This window comes from Amblyomma mixtum, chromosome 3 (assembly GCF_055824585.1).
Source record: "Amblyomma mixtum isolate Tamu chromosome 3, ASM5582458v1, whole genome shotgun sequence".
Lineage (NCBI taxonomy): Eukaryota > Metazoa > Arthropoda > Arachnida > Ixodida > Ixodidae > Amblyomma > Amblyomma mixtum.
Window position 1 is genome coordinate 179,952,998 of NC_143014.1, and position 21,729 is coordinate 179,974,726.

At 45.7% G+C, this 21,729-nt stretch overlaps 1 protein-coding gene and 1 long non-coding RNA gene across 2 annotated transcripts in view; one reads left to right on the forward strand and one right to left on the reverse strand.

Annotated features, from left to right (window-relative positions):
* Positions 1–2,650: 2,650 nt before the first annotated feature.
* LOC149352890 (exosome RNA helicase MTR4-like) overlaps positions 2,651–21,729 on the forward strand; it is a 228,465-nt gene continuing 209,386 nt past the window's right edge. The window contains exons 1-2 of the mRNA XM_089582097.1: positions 2,651–3,058; positions 14,133–14,179. Coding sequence (XP_089438223.1) covers positions 3,056–3,058; positions 14,133–14,179 — 50 coding nt within the window. The 5' untranslated portion in view covers positions 2,651–3,055. The remainder of the gene's footprint in view (positions 3,059–14,132; positions 14,180–21,729) is intronic.
* Positions 3,876–20,470, reverse strand: LOC149352891 (uncharacterized). Its single transcript, XR_016290880.1, has 3 exons — positions 20,320–20,470; positions 18,424–18,589; positions 3,876–4,964 (listed from the first exon to the last, which is right to left on the reverse strand). It is a non-coding gene; the product is annotated as an uncharacterized LOC149352891 (long non-coding RNA).

The following is a 21,729-nucleotide window of genomic DNA, read 5'->3' on the forward strand; positions in this document are numbered from 1 at the left end:
TCACTGAGCTGACACTATTTTGGGGGTAAGGTTACGCTGTTTCTTGGAGGCTGCTCTTGCACGTAGTGTAATGTTACGCTTCTAATAGCCTAAACTTGCACTGTCATAAGGAGAGTAACTTTAAGCCAGCTCGGTACAACATTACGCCTTTATAACAGGGGCAAGTGTTGTCTTAGGACAGCATAAACACATCCTAGCTTGAAAAGTGCAAGTTTGCACCCTTAGCAGGTAAATTTATGCTACATCTAGAAGTGCAAAGTTACTTTGTAAAAGACTGAACTTATACCGTCATAAACAGCAAAGTTTGCACCCCTGTGGTGTCAGCTTATACTCTCAAATGATGAAGAAGAAGGCAGGACGCCGACCAAAATAAAAATGAACACTTAAACGACGTTTCGGATCCCACACGGGAGCCTTGTTCACAAACAGGTAAATACATGAAAAGGCTGGCTATGTAAGCTTGAAAATGTGCCCTAGGCAGCAGGCGTATGCACTAGGAAGTGCCCCGTCAGTGCGATCGCACTCACAGGGCACTTGCTCGCCCCGGCTGAAACAGCGAGGAGCGGCGAGCAGCGCAGTGCGGGCGGGACAGAGGAGGTCGTATGGCACGCGCACCGCGGAGTGACGCGTTTTGATGGACGTCACTGTGCGCAGCACAGCCGGCGCACGATATTCGAATGCGCGAGAAATGGCCAAATTTTTTTAGGCACAGCTGCGAGGGTAAGCGTGTTTTTGAGATTCGAAAAACTAATGTGGCTTAACTGCGAGCTACAAGTACCTGATTACGACCACGTACCTATCTGCAATGCGATGGTAATCGTGTTTTTGAGATTCTAAAAACTAATATAGCTATTAACTGCGAGCTACAAGTCCTAATCAAGACCAGGTGCCTATCTGCAATAGTTAAAAGGTTCATTATTACAATTTAGGTAATAACTTCAGTTACCATGATTCGCCTTCTGGTGTCCGCCAACACCGGTGTAACTATGCCGCAAAAAGCGCCTCACTACCTCAAAAGAAAAAGACTATTTGAAAAATTATTGTCGGACTTCCGTAACACCCGGCACTTAAGCAAGTCGCGCAGCCGGAGCATTGCGATAAACAACGCAATCATGTACCACGTTCGCCGAAAGTAAAGGTTGCGCATGCGCAGTCGGGTCTTCAGTTCTCCTGCAACAGTAACGCTGTACAGGGTGTGCTAAAAGGGACACGAGCCAACGCGCGACGTCGCAGGTCGAGATATTAGCCTCTAGGGACCACGTTCGAAGACAAGGCTCGGCCACGTGGGGGCTCACGCAGCACTACATCTAGCCGACACGGCGTCCGAATCACGAATGACACGAGATGGTTGGTTTATCGGTGTTCGTCCGCATTAAAACTGTGCCTCGCCGGACGTGAACTCCGGTAAAACGGAGAAAATATCATAAACACCAATGTCATGCCAGCTACGAAATGACGGAGTGCTAGCGAAGTTAGCAACCGTTCATCGACATCTCCAACGGTGTCTTTATCCGGGCATTGCGAACGGCGTAGAAAAAAAAAACGACGAACGGCAACTGAAACAGAGCAACCGCGCCTACAACATCTCAGGCACTTCGGTTACTCAAATGCTTGGTTCCACCCCACGTGTGTTCATTACGGTTGGTCTGGGTGCCTGGGCACAGAGGAATCCATTTGAATGAGGTTGCTGATACCCTGGCGAAGGCATCTCTTAAAGGCCCAGTCGTATCTGTGCTTCCACCCAGCGCATATATTACCGCGGCCAGGTTTCGCAGGTATCTGCTCTTGAAAGAATTCGCAGCATCAGCTCTGACCTCCTCTCCCGAATTCCGGCATCTCCTTTACCCGTGGTGCAGTAAAGGATGGCGATCACGCAAGCTTGAGGTTTCCTTCACGCGTCTACGTTGTCGCGTGCCTCTTTTAAACTTCTACCTTTATAGATATGGTCTGGCGGTCTCCCCATTGTGCCCGTTCTGCGGAGAACCCGAAACGATAGATCATTTCTTGTTGACCTGCCGCCGTTTCTCCTCTTTACGGAGCCGCCTGCTGGAGCTTCCGTTACGACAGCTTGGTCTAAGACTGTCAGCTGGGGTTGCTCTGTCTCTTGGGGCTTCCTCCCTTGGGCACAGCAACTGGAATGTGCTCTCCGCCATGCAAAACTTCCTTACAGACACTAAACGGCTGCCGTCTTAAGCTCTGCTCTTTCTCATGATCAATATTTCTCTAGAATGAAAGCTTTCTGAAACGTGAAATATTTAGCCCCGTTCTCTATTTCAGTCACCGATCTCACAGCATTTGTTTACCCTGTTTCAATTACACATCTGAGATCCTTTCATTTATTTCCTAATTTCTATTATTATCATGATTATTTTATTTTTCCCCACCATTATTTTCTTGTTTAACATTTTGTACACCTATCAGTTGCCGCCTGTGTCTTGGCCAATCCCCCGCAGTGGGTATGCGCCATTTTCTAGAGGACAACAACAACAACAACAACAACAAATTGCTGCTGTGGTTCAAAAAGCGCCTTTTGGAACTGCGTGCTTATCTGATATCTGTTTCACTTACATCCCGGATAAGCAGCATGTTTTGGTTTCAGTGGAGATGCAATCAACAGCAGACGGCGCCAAATATCGGGAGACGGCGAGATAGCCTTGCGGCAGTGCGTGCGTAAGCGGCTCAGCTAGGCGCGTGGGGCCAGCGCCAGCCGGGCCATATCTCGGGTTTCTTCGCAGAACAGAGAATGGCGGTTTGTTTGGGGTCTCTTGAAACGGATGTCTTGAGCGGCAACTACGCGTTTGCCTCTGCTGCTTTTCGATGTGCGACGGAGAAAGAAAAGACGCCTACCTAACCGAGTTCACTGAAGTGGATATCGTAAAGGACGGCTGAGCTTAATTGCGCTTCGATCTGGTTTACGAACGGCAGTTTGGCGCCGTTGTGAGCGAATACATAGAAACGATGGCTTTGCCGTGCCCGTGACCAGCGGGAGAGACGTTTAATTCTACCTCGACACAGCTGCCCTGAAGGACTGCCCTCTCACATCCGTCTCGGTGCGATGGTAAGTGATCTACATCTCGAGTAGCGTCGTGCGACGAAAACGTGAGCAGGTTTGTCTAGAACGCTGACGCATTAACTCTATGGCTGACGCATTGTGCCCGGAGCAGATTAGTGCAGTTACACTGAGGACGCGTTGGAAATGTATTGGTCGTTTTTGCTGACTACGCGCCAGCATTGTCAGTGAATCCCACTACTTGCGTTAAATGTTCGCCTTTCTTCGCTCCGCAAAGCACCTCTCGAGCGCCTTGTACAAGTCTTTACATTTTAGCGCTCTCCGAAGCATATTTGTCTCAGGCTATGCGCAACATTTTCGGCCACTGTTATCTTCATACATGGCCGCAGCCCGGGGTTTGCGGCGTCGCAGTTAACTTAAACACACGTAGACTTACACTGTAAAAAATATTTATTGAAAAAACAAATTTTCTGGCAGCTGGCCTGCCAGAAATTTTCTGTTTGCTATGTTTTCGGTTTTTACTTTTTCTGTCATTTTACAGATCTTTTCTGTTTTCGACTAACAGAGAATTTTTGTTAAGACGATAGAAATTTTCTGTTATTGTATGTTTTCTGTTTTTACTTTTTCTGTCATTTCACAGCGTTTTTTGTTTGCAATTCACAAAAAATGTCTGTGAGGATGACAGAAATTTTCTGTTTTCACTTTTTTCTGTCATTTCACAGGTTTTTTCGGTTTGCTGCTAACAGAAAAATTCTGTGATGTTCCATTTTCTCTTACTATATTTTCTGTCATTTAACAGCTTTTTTTTTTTCATGACTCACAAATTTTCTGTGAAGCTCCATGTTCTGTCATTTCACACACTCTATTTCTTTCACATCATCTTTTAATGACTGACAAAAAACAGATACAGAACATTAGGACTGCTGCCACATTTCAATAGAATAAAATATTTCACCGCTTTTAAACAATCACAAGCAAAGGCAAGTTAGTATTCAAGAATATTGGAAAATATGCAGTGTTAAACAATGCAATCATGGCTGATATTTTACTATACAGTAATATCTTTCAGCATCACTGAATTAAGTTAAACGGTAGGAGGGTGGCCGAAGAAAAAAAGAAACTTACGTTGCCCTGCCTGCACTACAGGCATACAGTAAAATCATGCAAAATGTGCAGTAATGGCAAGTAAAGTAGAAACGAAACCTGTGCCTTTCTGTCATACAGAATGGAATGATTCACTCTAAAATAGTAATATAATACAATGAATACGACACAAAGTAATAATACCTGAACAATGAACACAACCAGTCACTAAACTAATGGCAAGCATACGCATAAGGAGAGTATTGGAAAAATATGCTTTGCTCATGACTAGTGCTGCATTAAGCAGCAAGATGAAAGCAACAGGACATAAGGGATGCCACGGGCTGTTTCCCTTATCACAGTGTAACTGCAAAACATTTTTTCACTCCAGTTAGTATGTCTTATCTTGAGACTACAATAACTTTAAAATGAAAAAGTAACACAGACAAGATAGAAAGTAGTGCTACAATTCATACAACCAGCCACTGAAGTGTAACAGCAAGTATAAGCATAAATAAGGCATCTTAAGCAAATTGTGTCTTGCCTGACACTAGTACCAAATGAAGTGAGATAGAAGCAACAGGACATAAAGCATGCCACAAGCTGTTTGACTTATCAGTGTAACCATATAACATTGATTCTCTATACATAGTACATCAACCCTTGTGACTACTGCATGATAAGGCATGCCACAGGCTGTTTTGTTTATCACAGCGTACACAAAATATTGATTTAAAAGTTGTCAAATTTCAGAACAGTTAAAAGTCAGTCTTGCATGACGAGGGAAGCAACTTTTGAAGAGGGGCAGTGTTGCTTCTTCTTCGAGTGCTCTGCCTTCGTTCCCCGGACAGGATTCACAGCTGCAATGGTCCTGAAACAAGGACAGAGCATTGTTACTCCTTGGACAGTGAGCATATCTATACTGTCTTCAAAGAAATAATAAACATTGCAAGAAGACTGCGCCCCTCCTCCTACACCAAAATTTCATTCCTTTGTAGCCCACATTTCAGTTTCATTGTGTGCACTAGTGAATATATCCAGTAGTCTTTAGTACTCAGTACAAAACCAGACTTCAAGCCAAAATAAACCTTTCCTAAATGTTCACTTTAATAAGGTTTTTAACAACCATAGTGTTTTGTTACTTGCGTGAAAGCTGCTAACTGAACTCCAACACAAGTTTTTAAAGGGATGCAAAAACAACTCCATGCAACCTGTTGTTCTTGGGAAAAATTCATTCTGTCTGCACTTTCCCAATTTGTTGCACGCCGCGGTGGCTCAGTGGTTATGGTGCTCGGCTGCTGGCCCGAAAGACGTGGGTTTGATACCGGCCACGGCAGCCGAATTTCGATGAATGCGAAATTCTAGAGGCCCGTGTGCTGTGCAAATTCAGTGCACGTTAAAGAACCCCAGGTGGTCGAAATTTCCGGAGCCCTTCACTACAGCGTCCCTCATAGCGCAAGTCGCTTTGGGACGTTAACCCCCACTAAATCGAATCAAACCAATTTGTTGATGTCAGTGTGGCAGCGAAAAAATGCATTTATTGCTGAGAAAACTAAATTTAAAAATTTGCCGGTCACTAAATTCAAATTCTGACGTATGCGCCAAAAAGGACTTGATGACCTCATTTTGAAGTTAGTTGCGGGGCTGCTTAGGGCCTTGTTATCTGCACCCAGAAATCTGTCGTGTCAGTAGATTGCAGTCTACTTAGAAAATGAGGCAATGATGACAACACCTGTACTTTGTTTCTTCATTTTATGTAGCTTGTAAAAGCACCATTTCAGTCTCCTTGCAATCAAACAGTAGCCTCTCGACAAAGGCCAACTTCAGTTTCCATTCAATGTTCCTTCAAAGTGCTCTCTCTAAAAGACGCGGGTTCGATCCCGGCCGCGGCGGCTAGAATTTCTTTGGAGGAGAAATTCTAGAGGCCCGTGTACTGTGCGATGTCAGTGCACGTTAAAGAACCCCAGGTGGTCGAAATTTCCGGAGCCCTCCACTACAGCGTCTCTCATAGCCTTAGTCGCTTTGGGACGTTAAAACCCCATAAACCAAACCATCAAAGTGCTCTCTGACACCAGAGTAGCAATGTCTATGTATATGCAGGCCGAATCATCAGCATGCCTATTCTGTGTCACCCAGCATGCCTATTCTGTGTACAGCCGTGGGCAAAAATCTTTTGACAGGTAATAAGTAAGTTTGCAGCACATATTTACGTGCTTTGTCTTTTACAGAGATTTAGATGCATGACGAGGGATATGCACATTTTAGTGAAGTTGGAATTAACAGAACTGAGCAGAGGCTTGTTTGTACTACTAATGCCCAACTAGGGATACGCAAGTCTAAAATGATGTCTAGTGCTGCAGAGCAAGCTGTTACGTGAATGTGACGTTACCCTCTTACATTTGCACTCAGCTTCCACTGTCCCAGAATAGTGCAAAGTGCCTGCTGCCCTGAGTAAAAAACTTTTCTGACCACAACCTCAAGCAATAACCTAGCTAAAGAAACATGCAGAATGCACACAAAATATTCTCTGTAGCCAGAATCAAAACAAAATTAAGCAATAGCTTCGAATAAAACTTTTGGTTGAGCATTGGAAGTCGCACATTTTCAGTGCTGTAGCATTTTCCCCACACGCCGCTAGTATGGCTCACATGCAGGCCTCAATAATGCAAGTACTAACAGCCTTTTTCATTATCCTGGCTTATGCTCAGTTTGAACTGGGCTTCAAGGAAAAGGTACTTTCACTATCGCGCTTAGCTGTCCTCGAGGCTAGTCAACACAGCTGAGCGTGTCTATACAGCATACTGGGCTCCTTACTCCTTCCACATATAAATTCCCCCCTACAGATGCACTTTGGAAGAAATATGTGCGGCTTACAGCGCACCCATCAAGAAAGCTTCATGTCAAATGCAGCAATAACAATGCTGTATCTCTCATCAGCAATCCTCACGTAATTGACTGAGGAGCCAGTTTATTGAGGCACACATAGCGAGGTATATGCCACAACAGTATGCAATGCTGTATGCATGGGTTATCTTGCATAGTATACAATTCAAGACTGTAGGCTCAAATACCGCAAAAAGGAAGTCTTCCAGTCGACAGCACCAACCAACCATTACGATGTTGTGGTTATTTTGGCTAATTTGTGGTTTATCCTTTCCCTTTGCCAGCTGGTGTGATGGATTAGCAAGTGCATGGGAATTAACCATAAAGTCGTCAGAATCATTCAACACCATAGGGGCATTTGCTGCTGCATTCTTCAGTTGTATCCAGCTATAGTCACAATATGAAGCACTGCCAACAGTTCACGCTCAAATGAATGCAAATCAAAATACAAAAGAGAAAAAACCCAAACTTCCCATTAGCAGTGAACCTGTCTCCGAACAATGGGAGCAATGCCAGCCTTAGGGGAGGGTGACCGGTGCAATCGCACAAGACGTCACCAAAATGGAGACGCTGAGTTGCCCTGTGGGTGTTATGCTACATCCTCCCATCCTCTACCCGCCCTCCCTCTGTCCCTTGACCTTCAAAATAGACATTTCCAGAGCTCTTCAAAATGAGGGAGAAAATATGTATGCCTGAAGCATGCCAAAATGAGTGCATAACTCGCTACTGTAGAGGGGTGCAAAGGGTGCATGCACCTTACAGATGCGGCATAGGTTCAGGCGTCGTTTGTTGCGGGCAGGACCATCTAAATGACATTCTTTCCACCTGTAAGCTCAGCTGCGGCAGAACGGAAAGGGGTAGGGGAGGACAGTTGTGCTTAGAGAGCTTTGTCAGTTCACTGCTTAGCCCTTGTCCCGTCTCAGTTGTGCAGATTCTTTCCATCTTTGAACTTGAAACTGCCTTCAGCACGCCCTGTGCATTATCTAAATCGGAACACATCTGACTGTGTCAAGCTGTATTGCCTTTAATGGCGGTAGGAAATAATGTGTGCACCATTTCTCTCCCTTTTGCATGCTCTGCTCTGTGAGAATTTCATTATAGCTAGTTCTTCTTTTAGGCACCCAGTGCTGCAGAGCAGCACTGCTTGATTTTAGGCCTAAATGTAGGCTGGGCTTTTTGCTAATCATCATCTTTGAGACTCACAGAATTTTGGACTGCGAGCCCACAGTTACTCATTCATAAGAAATACCTGTCTTGGACAAAAAAATGTTTTTAATTCTGAATGGCGAGAAAATGGGCACAGAAAATTTGAATGATTTTGTAGAGAATGGTTGTAGTGCTACTATTGTTGCTATGTGCATAGATGTAGACAAAAATTTTGCTCAGCGTTCTGGCAACTTAGAAACAGAGATTTGATTTCCTGTGTCTGGCATTATGTCGGTATGGTTTGTTTTTATTTTGAAATTCGTTTGCTTCCACCCAATCACCTGTCCTGCCTCTTGCATTGTAGCCATGGACTGTGCAAATGAACTCTCCTAACAAGCCGTCTTGCCTTATGCGCAGTTCTAAGCAAGACAATTTATGAAAGAAAAAGAATGCCGAAGTGCTAAAATTGCTGGTGCATTGTGACAGTTTTCAAGAAAAAGCAGAGACGATGGAAAAAGCCCTTTTTAAAGTACAGGAACAAGATGAATTATCGTAGTAAGGTTAAAACTAACCTCATCTAGCCTGGCTAACTTTGCACGGCCTTCTGTTTAACCTGAGTAAGTTCAGCCCATGTCGACAATAGCTGTTTTGCCCCACTAAACTTTTGCTCATGTGTATGCAGAAAAGTGGTATGCCAGACCTTCTTCACACCAGTCTGCAGCCAAGGCACTGTTATTAGGAACAGAAGGAATCCGTGATGATAAATATAACGCTTGTACCACTTTCTACGTATCCAACTGGAAAAAGGTTTCAATTCCCCTGTCACCCAATTTAACGCTATCAAAACTTTGTTATGCTGGCTTTTTTGTAGGCACTATTAAAAGCGGAGCAGGCAAGACTAAAACATCAGCTTCATGGGCTAAATAATGGTTTCAAAAGAAGCGGAAATGCCCTGGGAAGGCCAGTATGGTCAAACACAGCGACCCAGAGAAGAGAGATTGCATGAAAAGTGGGACAGGTGGAGTGTACTCATGGTTCTAGGAAACTAACGCACAACTTAAAATCTGGATACCACTTCTCTGCTGCTTCACGGATATATACACCAACGTAACACATGTTGACTACGATAACACCAAAGTAAATCCGGCCGGTCCCGTCCGTGACCGAATATTACAACCGTTCAAGACATTTTAGTGGTTATTGCAGGGGCAGATTCATGGGTGCAACTGGAAGGGGGGGGGGGATTTGAAGGAGGGGGGTGGGGTACATTAGAACCATGTATTCCTTGGACATTTTTCATCTAAGAAATAAGGTTCAACATGGCTGTTATTTAATATTTTCCAGTGGAAATCCTTTCCTTTTAATCAATTTCTCCTAATTTCTCCTAGGTGAGCATTACCATATATCCTAAACAAGGTTTCTCAAAGACACCTCAAAAACAACAGTCTTCAGTGGACGCTGGATATTTAACATATTAAGACAGAGTATTCTGTTTCTGCTGCAAGCTCTTTGACAGGGATCCCATGTAATCACCAGCGGCAACTGGATAAAATGACTGTAGGCACATGGCAGAGATTCTTAGAAGCCTCGATTATTTGACAAATCACTTTGCACCATATCAAGCTTGCACAGAGGCAAGTCTAAGAATGAAGCATAGCAAATGCATTGACAAGGAGCATGAACTCATCATGGCACAAGCGAAGAAACTCTTCAAGAATGTCTTAGAGCACCTGATCAAGATAAAAAGCATATATGGTATTTCATGGCTGTTCAGACTCGCTTTTTGCAATCTGTGAGGAACCAGGGCAAAAAAAAATGACAACAGACTACACAGAAGGAGGACCACATGGACTGAAGCACTGAGTGATCAACTTTTGTACAGTTTCCTGTCAGCGCACCTGGCAAAAAACGATGAAACCATATCAGGAGATACCCCGAAACAATGTGACAAGTGGTTTTTTTAGTCTGAAAAAACAGAGGGAATAAGCCAGTAAGGATCTGCACAGCTGTTTCTAGGACTAGGACACAGCAGAAAAGCAAAGTTAGTGAAGAATGGCCAACAAGGAACATGGAAGAAACCAGGGTGGAAACAAGTGCACAAGACATGGTCTTGAAAGCCAAAACCAATAAACGAGATAAAAACGTCATATGCCAATGAATAACAGGGCAAAAGGCTAAAAAGATTAAAGTCGCAAAACTGACAATGAGGTCAAAGACCAAATGTAAAACCAGAAGCAAGTGGTGAAGGCAAAAAATAAAAAAATACGACTGAAGGCCGAGGGTGCACATGGTGAGACAAGTGTCGCATATATAAAATCTGGTATTGAATGACAAATAGGCTGGTACTTTTTTCAAATAATGAAACTGAAGGTTTCCTTAAGCACTGGTCCTTCATTGCCAGTATCTTGCCTTATGATTTCACAAGCCAGTGAGTTCTTGTTCTTCGCTATTAATTCCATTCTTTGAAATTCGGATAAACGTCCTGTTTCCAAAATTTTACAGTTCCGACAGTGAATGCCAAGATGGCAGCATTACTCATTATCAGAAAAAGAACTAGCCTACCTGCCATCCAATGCCTGGTTTTAGCTACACAACACTTGTCTCATCATGTGTTGTGGGGGTTTACAATGGGGGAGATAAACACGTTCTCCCCGTTTAAGCGCGGCTGACTCAGTTCAAAACCGCGCTTACCCCACCCCGTGATCGCGTACGCTACTGAGCGCACGCCGACCACGGCGGGCCGTGCTCTACGGGAACAAAGGAACGACACACTGGCTGACACAAACAAGGCATTTATTGCTATAACAACAATAACGCCAGCTAGCAACAAAATACACTGAGGAATCTAGGATGTCCGACTCACCAGCACGGCTACGAGCGAACGTCCGCCCACGCTAGGGTAAAGGGAAGCTCCGAGGCCCGACGGGACGAGGTGGCGGGAGTAAGTTCCAACCACGAGAGGCCCGCGGCACAGAGCGGAGCTTTGCGCGTGAACGTCCACACGCTATCCTGTCCCAGGGAGAAGAGAGCCAGCTATCCCCCGCGCGCGCGCAGCAAAACGCCATCCGTGGCGCTGGTGTCGCTACGACGCGAGCGCCCTCCCCTGTTAGTTAAAGTAACCAAAACAGAAGAGCGCGTTTCGGAGGAGCTAACAACAGTGGGGTGTGCAATGCGGGAAAGCGAACGCAGGGGACGAAGGCGTCCCCACATCCCCCCAACCTTAAATAGACCCACGCGCCTGCAAGTTACATGCTATGGAGGAGTCTCCTGGTCTTCATGCACTTGAGGCAGGTCGTGCAGCGGAGGTCACGCCGACAGGGTGCACGCAGTCTTCCGCGGTATTCCGAAGGCGGCGTGAAGGTCTCCGCTGGGACGACTCGCATGGCCCGCGGGCTAAGTGCCCGCAGGCCCGCGAAGAGGAGGGCCGGTTGACCACTGCAGGCCAAGATTCCGCAGTAGTCGCCAGGGCAACAGCAGCCAGACGTGGCTGCTGTCTGGTCTCGCCACGGCTGCCCCGGATGGATGCGGCGAACAGGATACAGGCCGCTCCGTCGCAGCAGGCGGCAGCGAGACGATGTGCATAGGACAGCAAGCCGCAGTGGCTCCAGATCTGTAAAATTTACGAAACACACTCCGCATGCCTTTAACGTAGGTCACGGGAGGGGAAACGGTGTACACAAGGGCCTGGTGGCTCAATGCTCAACTCGCTAGCAAAATGTGTCGGGCGGCTGTGCAACGCAAAGTTCGAGTGAACAAAGCCCTTTCTTGAGTTGAACGAGAATGCTCGGTTCATGCGAGGTTAAAAAAACGGGTGGGCCAGCAAAGTGCGCCCCCCTCTCAATACCACGGTCCGGTGGTCGTGTCACTTTTGACAAGGTGCAGGCGGCTATGAATAGCCTTAGGCCTCAATGCCACTGTGAAGGTCGACGACCCCCAACAAAAGAAAGACCCGAAACGGGTTTCGTGCGCGCAGCCGCGAGGAGACATCAGCGTTGTGGGGTGGTCCTCCCCGCTCACTGCACAAAGCAGCTTGAGCGATCGGCGCCCACCGTATCGGACGGTGTCGGAACGCCCGGTGCCGAGCTGCAATACCAGCGAGCTCGTTACGGCACCCGTGGCCCCAGGCCACCCGGCTCCCAGAGCCGCGACTCCCAGAGTCGAAAGAGACAGCGAGAAAATATATACAGAAAACTCGGACCACCCACGCGGCTTCCGTACTCACTCGCTTCGGGCTCGGCAACTCCGCGGGCGCTAGGCCTCGCGCTCCCTCGATGCGGACCAAGTGGTTCTTGAAGAAACTCCAGGAAGAAAACTTCACAAAAAAAACATGCTGAGCATGTCGAAAAGTTCAAACATGCTGCAGCGCAATACACCTCGCACTCAAGAAAGCATGCCGCAGGTCCTAGCGATCAAAATTCACTCTAGGCCTAGCACTTGTCAAGTCCGGACAAAGAGCGTTCCTCGAACCGAACAGACTGTCGTCCAATGTTCCAAGAGCAGGCCCCACGTTGGGCGCCAGATGTGGGGGTTTACAATGGGGGAGATAAACACGTTCTCCCCGTTTAAGCGCGGCTGACTCAGTTCAAAACCGCGCTTACCCCACCCCGTGATCGCGTACGCTACTGAGCGCACGCCGACCACGGCGGGCCGTGCTCTACGGGAACAAAGGAATGACACACTGGCTGACACAAACAAGGCATTTATTGCTATAACAACAATAACGCCAGCTAGCAACAAAATACACTGAGGAATCTAGGATGTCCGACTCACCAGCACGGCTACGAGCGAACGTCCGCCCACGCTAGGGTAAAGGGAAGCTCCGAGGCCCGACGGGACGAGGTGGCGGGAGTAAGTTCCAACCACGAGAGGCCCGCGGCACAGAGCGGAGCTTTGCGCGTGAACGTCCACACGCTATCCTGTCCCAGGGAGAAGAGAGCCAGCTATCCCCCGCGCGCGCAGCAAAACGCCATCCGTGGCGCTGGTGTCGCTACGACGCGAGCGCCCTCCCCTGTTAGTTAAAGTAACCAAAACAGAAGAGCGCGTTTCGGAGGAGCTAACAACAGTGGGGTGTGCAATGCGGGAAAGCGAACGCAGGGGACGAAGGCGTCCCCACATCGTATCCTGGGCCTTCAGCAGTATTTTTTTATTTTTTGCCTTCACCACTTGCTCCTTGTTTTACACTTCGTCTTTTCCCTCATTGTCAACTTTTATCACTTTTAACTTTTTGGCTTTTTGGCCTGTTACTTGCTGCCCTCTGAGCTCTCTATCTCTTCTATCACTTGTAACCTTCACGAGCATGTCTTATTTTTTCACTTGTTTTCATCGTGGTTTTTGGCATGTTTCTTGTTGGCCATTCTTCGTAACCTTTGGTTTTTTGCTGCTTCATAGATACAGCTGCGCAAATTCTTGCTGCCCCATCCCTGTCTTTTCCGCCGAAAAAAAATCTGCTTGTCGAATGTTTTTGTCTTATTTTGGTGTTCCGTGATACAAGCTTTCATATCAAATGGACCTTGCCTAGCTTTTTTCGTCGTGTATCTGACAGCTAGGAAGGTGTACAAATAGCTGTCCCCGTTTCTTCTGATATAAAAGTTGGCAGTTCAGCATCCACGTTGCCGCCTTCTATGCAGCTCTTTGCCCAACAGAAAGTGTTGCTCTAACTTTTCACTGTAAACAACGAAAACTTTCTGCTATTACCTGAAATTCTTGGTTAATACGACAAAGTCATAAAAGAGCATTTAGGTGTGTGCCAGATGTGGTAGATCACTACTGCAGCAAAACAAATTAGAATAAAATATTTCACGTGATGGTGAAGAATGTGATCAAGCATTTCACAGAAAATGAAATGACTGAAGTGAGTGCTTTTTTGCCTCTGATGCCTCCCTTCTGGCTAGCAATTTCATGAGTACTGGAAAAGGAATGTGTACCATGGTGGCAAAGATACCTTGGTGAAAAGTGCATCATGCTGCGCCATCTAATAAGTATTGTTGATTTTTTTTCCCCGTAACACAAGTGCAAGTGCTTCTGGGGCACTGCAACAGCAACAACTGGATCTCTTGGGTAAGTCGGGAGCTCACTCTATGCGACTGTTTCTTACCAAATAAGCACTTTATCGGTCCCTTCATTACTGGGATCTTGTTGCTGCCACTTCTCTTTGAATAACTATACTACTTGTGTCATTTTGATGCCCATTCTATTTATGTTCCTTGGACTGGTTGATTTATTAAAGAAATTGTAATCAGACATATAATATCTATGCTTTGCTTATGCATGCACTTTTAGAGGAGGAGCTGAAGGTGTCAGCATTTTCAGTTCATGTGACTAAACTCATCTTTCTATGGCAAGCCTCTTTGCTTTTCTATATTTTAAACCGTACTATCTGCTTGCAAAGTCGGTGGTCTGTGACCTTCGGTGGCATTGTGGTGGCGACTTCCGGGTGCCGCTATTGGTTTGCAGTATCCCTTCAGGCTGCAGCCATCTAAGGGCACAGCTTGCGGTAATCTACTGTAAAGCACAATTTTGTTTTACAATTAGGCTTCCCTCTGAAAAATACCGAAAAAAAATTGCAATGTAAAAAGGTAATATAAACAAAAGGAAATAATGAGAGGCTTTGCAAGTATGGGCCTCAGCAAGGGCTCACATAAGGTGCGGTAAGGTCGTCCCTGAGGCAACGTGATACTGCCAAAATTACCTGGCAATGTTGCAATGTTGCAGGGGTTACACTTACTGAAAGGAGAAAATTAAGAAAGTACGGAGGCTGGGACACATCTTAAGGTGGTACTTGTGAATCACTGTGTATATTGAGGGACTGTTCTGCTACCGTATATGCCTGTGCACACAGACAGGGAAGCTAATGGCAAAGCGTTGTTTGGTAACTGTCATCACTGATTACTTAGTTAAATATGGGGTCCTTCACTCCATGCAAGGACACTGGCATGAAAGCTACAAACTGCTGGAAATGAAAAGTTGCATGGCATTCAGAGATCTGCTCTCGGCCATTGTTTATGAGACATTGGACGCATACCTAGCACAATTCCCTCTTTTCCGCATCTCTGGAGGCATCTGCATATATCATATAGTGTAAAACGAATTTTTTCCATCTTTTTCTTCTTTCGTCCTTCCCACAGCACAATGTATCCAACACAAGTGTAGCTAAACTCTCCGCTTTTATAATTTCCGCTTTTCTTTTGCTGCAGTGTCTAAAGATACACCTCACAGACTTTCATTCTCACAGAGCGTATGGAGAATGTAGCTGCCGGCCCATGGCTAAATCTCATGCAACATGATAGTGGATGCTGCCAGCCAGTGCACTACTCCTGCGTGCAACACTCTTCTCTGCGAAGCATTTGCAAGTTGCATGCCACATATTGTGACTTGTGAGGAGTTTCAAATGGAAGTTTTCCCATTCTTATATCGCTGGCTGTCATTCAGGTGAAGTAAAACAAGCCCAGCTCTCCCAAAAAATCCCCGATATATGTCTTCACACCCGGTTGCACGTGCATATAGCACTACCATCGCTCGCACCAGTTCACATGTATAAGCAGCAAGCTACGCGGCGTGCACCAGCAGCTTGGTGCTTTCACACTGGTCTTGTAATCTGTCACCTCTGCTCATAATTTAAGCAAGTTATCACCAGCACTGAAGCGCAGCAGAATGCTTGCTAGATCGAGCGCCTATGCTCTGCACAGCATGCATATTCCTAGATGCACCTATCCGTATTACACGGGAAACATAATGCTAGCTCTGTTTTATCACCAGATATAATATTCATCTTTAAAATATTTATATTATCCCTCACAGCCATGCAAAAGCAATAGTATGGGGAATTTATTTACAGCATTGACCTAGGTGACTCGAAGAGATACTACACCACAATACACAAAAACACTGTGGAGGAGCAACCACAAAGCAGGAAGCATGTTCACACCACTTCCGGGCCAACATTGACATTTCTGAGGGGAATACAAGGAAAGTGCCTAGCTCGCTGCTTGTCTCTTAGAGCCAGAAATTTGCACATATTGAGTGGTTCGAGCTTAGCATGAGCCAATGGGCCCTTCTCAGCCAATGCCACACACCACACGTGTATTTGGAGCACTGATCCTGCACACGCACTCAGCTTCGACTGAGGGACAGCGGATCGTCGCAAGTAAACAAACCTTCAAGTTCACATAGCGGACTTCAGCACAAAACAGAAAAGCACACATGTGCACCATGCTGCATAGAAATAGCCAGGAATAATTTTGCAGTTCACACACTCTAACCAAACGACATGTGGTGAACGGTGTAACCGGAGAACATGGTGTTTGTCATGCGATCAAGCAGTTCATTGCATGGAGCTCTCAGATTATGTGCGCCAAACACCAATTGGCCCATTCCGGGCAGTGAGTAAACATTCTTGAGCCCAAGGTATGACTAATCCTGATAGAATTCAAAGGAGCACTATGAGAGTAAATCAAGCAGACTGCCAGGCAAGAATCAAATGGCCGGACTTTGAAAAACACTGTCAGATTTGTCCGATGTATTTGGAAAAAAAATGCTCCGGGTCTACCCAACGTACTAAGGGGAGGATATGCACCGGGTTCATCCGGCGTACATTTAGCCACAGCCTCCTCTCGCAGTCAGTAGTGAGAGCAAACCATACAAAAATTTCACTGCTCTATTTAATAACCCCATTGTGAGTTATATAGACAAAAGACTTTGCAGACGAATGCAATTCCAAAAAATGCTGGAGCTAAAGAAGATTATTTTTTGACTGAACTCACAAAATGACTGCTAACGTGAACAAGGAAGCCTCATTGACTTAGTATGCTCAAAACATTGGCTGCAAAAATGAAGCACTGTGGTTGCAAAGGCTTGTACACTTACACCATGATTCCAGTTATGTTGACTGACATGACAAGTACAAACATTATGCATGACCCACCACTAAACCAGGGTGTCAAGCAAGCTACTTTCTTCCAGTTCCCTGACTTTTCCATGGTTTCCCCGACTATTTAAGTCAAAATCCTCTGAATACTGAAGAAGCGGGAAAACACAGTGGCCAATGGTAATGGACAGTATACATGATCTATTCACAGCAAAAAACTATATACTGAAACTTCAAACTCTGCAATCAAAATAGATTTGCTCTTATTTGAGGCAGCTGATTTCTTCTTGAAGAAAGACCAGCTTCAATGCGACTTATGAGCTATCTTTGCTTTTTCTGTTCCATTTCTCTAACACAAATGGTTAACATAACCTTTATTCTTCTGAGCATACGTTGTCTCCACTAAGTGTGTTCATATTTCAAATTTTTATTTTAAAGTGCAGAGTATTAAAAACTGGCTTAGATTACAAGACAAATGTGTTTCCACATAATACAGCAATGAAAAGCACCAGACATTGGACAAATATTTAAATCGTCATCAATTATCCTATCCGAACACCGATTAAGCACCACAAAATACAAAAACAAAATACGAAATATAGCATACCCTCCAAATAACGCCAGAACCACATCAGCTGCCAGAGCTCAAGATCAAAGAAGATCCAGCAGCCGCAGTGTAAATGCGATCAAACCATCACAAAGTTCATCGCACAGTTACATGAACACAAGTCCTCGTACTTAATAATAGCGAAAGAATGCGGACAATTTCTGCGAAGTACCATCTATGACGTCAAATCCATCAAATCTGCACGGCGACACATTCAAATCTATCTATAAACAATGGATGGTTACATGGCCACAAAAGGGTTACTGGCATTGCATGCACATATGCACTCTTCAGTAAACCCTCTCCCCCAGGTGCTGTGCTCCTCTGGGCAAGTATCTATGACCCCTATGAACAAGCAACGTGTATGACTTCCACCAAAATAGCCATACACTGCTACATAATCTCAGAAGCAATATAGTACCATATACCCCTTCCAACCCTTTCATATTAGTGACTGGGCACCATGCAGTGCAGGTAGTATAGCCATAATCTGTGAAGAAGTGGTTGAAGATCAACTCCACAAAAAAATAGTTTGATCTGTCTTTCCTTTCCACAGATTTTTTCAGAGCGCTATTTTACCAGCTGCATTAACCAAGCAGCAGCAGCAGCAGCAAAATTTCATTCCATAGCTGATTCCTTGCCTGGGTTAAGCAAACATTTTCTTACTTTTTTAAAAATTGCTTTTGCACTTTGTTAGCATTTTTATAAAAAGGTCTTATGATAAAGTGGTATATACCTATAACTTTTATCATCACTGCGTATTTGAGAAGTGGCAAAACCAAAACAAGAAAGGTTAACACAACTCAATTAACAATCAAGATAGGTACTTACTGCTGTGTGAACTCCAGGCAGAGGCTTGTTTCCTTGGGGTACACAACATTGAAAGCAAAGTGCACCAAAAACATGAGCTTGAAAGCCTGGCATGGGTTGGCTGCGTGCATCACTGGCAGGGTGTCGATGCATATGGTGAAGCTCCTCGCAGTAAGGAAACTGCCTCCTGCACAAACAAGTTTTAAATCAGGAATACTCGCCTGAGTGCGGTACCACAGGAGAACATGGCATGTCCCCGATGTCGTCATCACTGGCAGATCCCTGGCATAAGAGGGAGTTAAATGCGTATAAGAATTGTCTACTAAAGTAGCACCATGTGAAAGCTGCAACTTTAAACCAGTTACAAATAAGCATGCATCAGAGTATAAGCATAAATAAGTCATTTCTGCGCTTGCTCAGGCTCTTATTTTTCCCAACAATGTGTGGTGAAATGCTTTGGAGTGTATACAAATAAGCGTCCACCACATATAAAGGCCCTAAAAATCAGCATAGGCATTTACAAGTGCTGGATTATCTACAATACATAAACATTGCACCGTTTTAGTCAAATGCAGCCCAAGAACACAGTGTAAATGCCTCTCAAGAGCAAAAGAGGCCCTCCATCGAGTGGTGTCAAGAGACTGTCCTAGCACTGCAGTTAATCCGGCAGACCGGCAGTGCACCTGCCTTGCACCTGCCAGCCCCCTCAAATGTCACACTACTAGGTCACAGGGGAATTATTTACCATAAGTAGAGCGCAGCTTGCGTTTTATCTCAAGCAACCCAGCAAACTGTTTGTAAATTACTATGTTTTAAGTAGCATAGTACGAGGTACTAAGGTGCGCAGTCGTCGTGATCGGCGCAGTGCTGCGGAAAGTTCGAGCTCGTGTAGTGAATGCTGAATGGTGTACTGTTATCTCGAAGCGCCCATTTAGCGAGTACACGAACTATTTACTAAAGAAGCACCAGAAGAACGCAAGCAGCAGATATCGTATTCAACAGCCACAGAGCCCAAGCAGACACGCGCGGCACGGTTGTGGGCGGGCGGATGTATGGATGGTAGTGGCTTAACCCTTCGTATCGGGCGGTGGCTCGCGCCTCCAGCTAGGATTCCACCCCCCCCCCTTTTTAATTTGTATTTTAATATGTATAATTTGGCCATCTTTCATAAAGTTACTCCTCCCTTGACCTCTTCCACGGGCTGGCCGAAGCGATGGCGATTGACATTGGAGAATACGGACTGAGCTCGCGTGTCGAAGGCGCTCAAAAATCTCGAATGTCGGCTCCAATGACATCGGTGCCATTGAAAAACTTCCCTGTGGCAGCGCAAGTACGGCATTTGAAACGCCTGTGTAGAAACTTTTCAGACTGCGCTGACCCGTGCAACGCTATTTCGGCACAAAGATAAGATGAGTTAAATCTTACAAAATGAACACAATTACTGCATTACTTGTACCGGCATGAATAAACGTCAATAAAAATAAAAAGACACAACGTACACTTATGATCCCTTCTTAGACGAGAAACGAATTTGAAAATCCCGCGCTCTTTGACGTCCTCCTCCGCTAACCAATCGCGTACTTCCCTGGCCTAAAATTTCCCGCGCTTACTCACTCGGTTCTTTTAGGCGTGCATATCTGCAGACAAAGCAAAATTTGTGCATTTTCCCGCAAACTATCGCACTCTTCCGTGTTTCTCGCTTGTGTTCCTCTCTCTTCCGCGCGCTGTGTCCCTTTTGTGAGAGACACTAAAGCAGCATGACGCATCGGCGGTAAAGCGGCTGTGGTGGGCACGCTCAATGTCCGCCGGCGATTTATCTTCACCGCCCCGTTCAACAGCAGTACAAGCCCGCAACAATACTCCCAAAAGACGACAAAGAGCGTATCATTCATGCCGGTAAAAATGTGCACCACTCACCTTGTGTGCGAACGGTCTGATCGGTGAAAATCACAGACACAGCATGCCGGTATTATCCTAGCTCCCCGCTCATCACGTCCATGCCGTCCTCCATGATGCCGTCAATGGATGAATGCAGGATCACAGCAAATAGTACTGCTTCTCATTCTGCGCGCTAATATTGCGCGTAGAAACTTTTTGACGCTTAAAATATGTAACGTGATCACTGATCTCCACTAGGGGAGCTGGATGCCGCATCGGGCTACTCTACATCGGGCGCCCGAAAGTGAAGCCACCGGAAGTAAGCGGCCTTGTCCCGGAAGTCAGCCTTTGGCAGTGCATGAAATCGGACCTCAGCACGGTTTTTCAGTTCCAGTTTCGTTTTCCCACTTAGCATTTCGTCTTTTCGCCGTTCTCGTCTTTTTCCATGACAACGCCCACCTTTTGCGCCGCCAACTGAGCGAGGAGACCAGCGAAGTCTTCGGGAAGGACGTTTCAAAAATAAGGGCCCATTGCATTTCAATGGGGCGACACTAGCAGACGACAGGACGTCGCTACACACAGCAAGTATGGAGCCTCGTCTACTCGGCTCGGTGTCGTCTCGTTTGCCTAGCTTCGCCAACTCTGCTCTTTACTGCGATGCTTGTTCCCACGCTCAAGCCCAAGTTATGCTATCAATGGGGGATAAATATAAGAAAGAATAGGTTGAAACATTCCCCAGGCAGCTTACTTTGCAGCGACCATTTTACCGAATTATATTTAGACCGAACCGGAGCGAGGGCTAGGCTACTATCTTGTGAGGTGTCGACGGTGTTCGGTTGGTTCATATTAGCGCCTCCAAAAGGTATGGTACTGCTTTTTCGACGGAGCGTGTCATGTACTGTTTCGTGTTGTTGCAAGTTAAGCCTGAATGGTCTTTAATTCGTGGTGCTTGGTGCAGTTGACTTCTAACAGCGCTTCTCACGCGCACTGCACCATTCGCCTTTCTTGTCAGTCGTTCCTCTCGCGCTGTGCCTTTTATTTACTGCACGAAAATTCGGTTTTAAGGTCATCGTCATTCCACTACTTCTCCTTTACGCTCGGAATACAAGAACCAGGCAAGAACATAGTGTTTAATGCACGTACCCCTTTGCCGAAGCAGTGTGAGACCTGCATGCCTGTTTTCTTCGCTTTCGCAGAAATTACAGGGTTCTGCACACAATGCTCACATTTCTCGCGTTCAGCTTGCTTGTTCCTTTCATAAAACAGCAGACATCACACGAAAACAACGCAAAAAACTGAGAACGAAAGGGCGAAAGACACGACTTTTTGCATTGAAATACACAGCAGAGACCGGACTTCCGGGACAAGCGGTCCAACTTCCGGTGGCTTCACTCGCGCTCGTCTCGGAAAGCGGGAATGCGGCATCCAGCCACCTAGTGGAGATCAGTG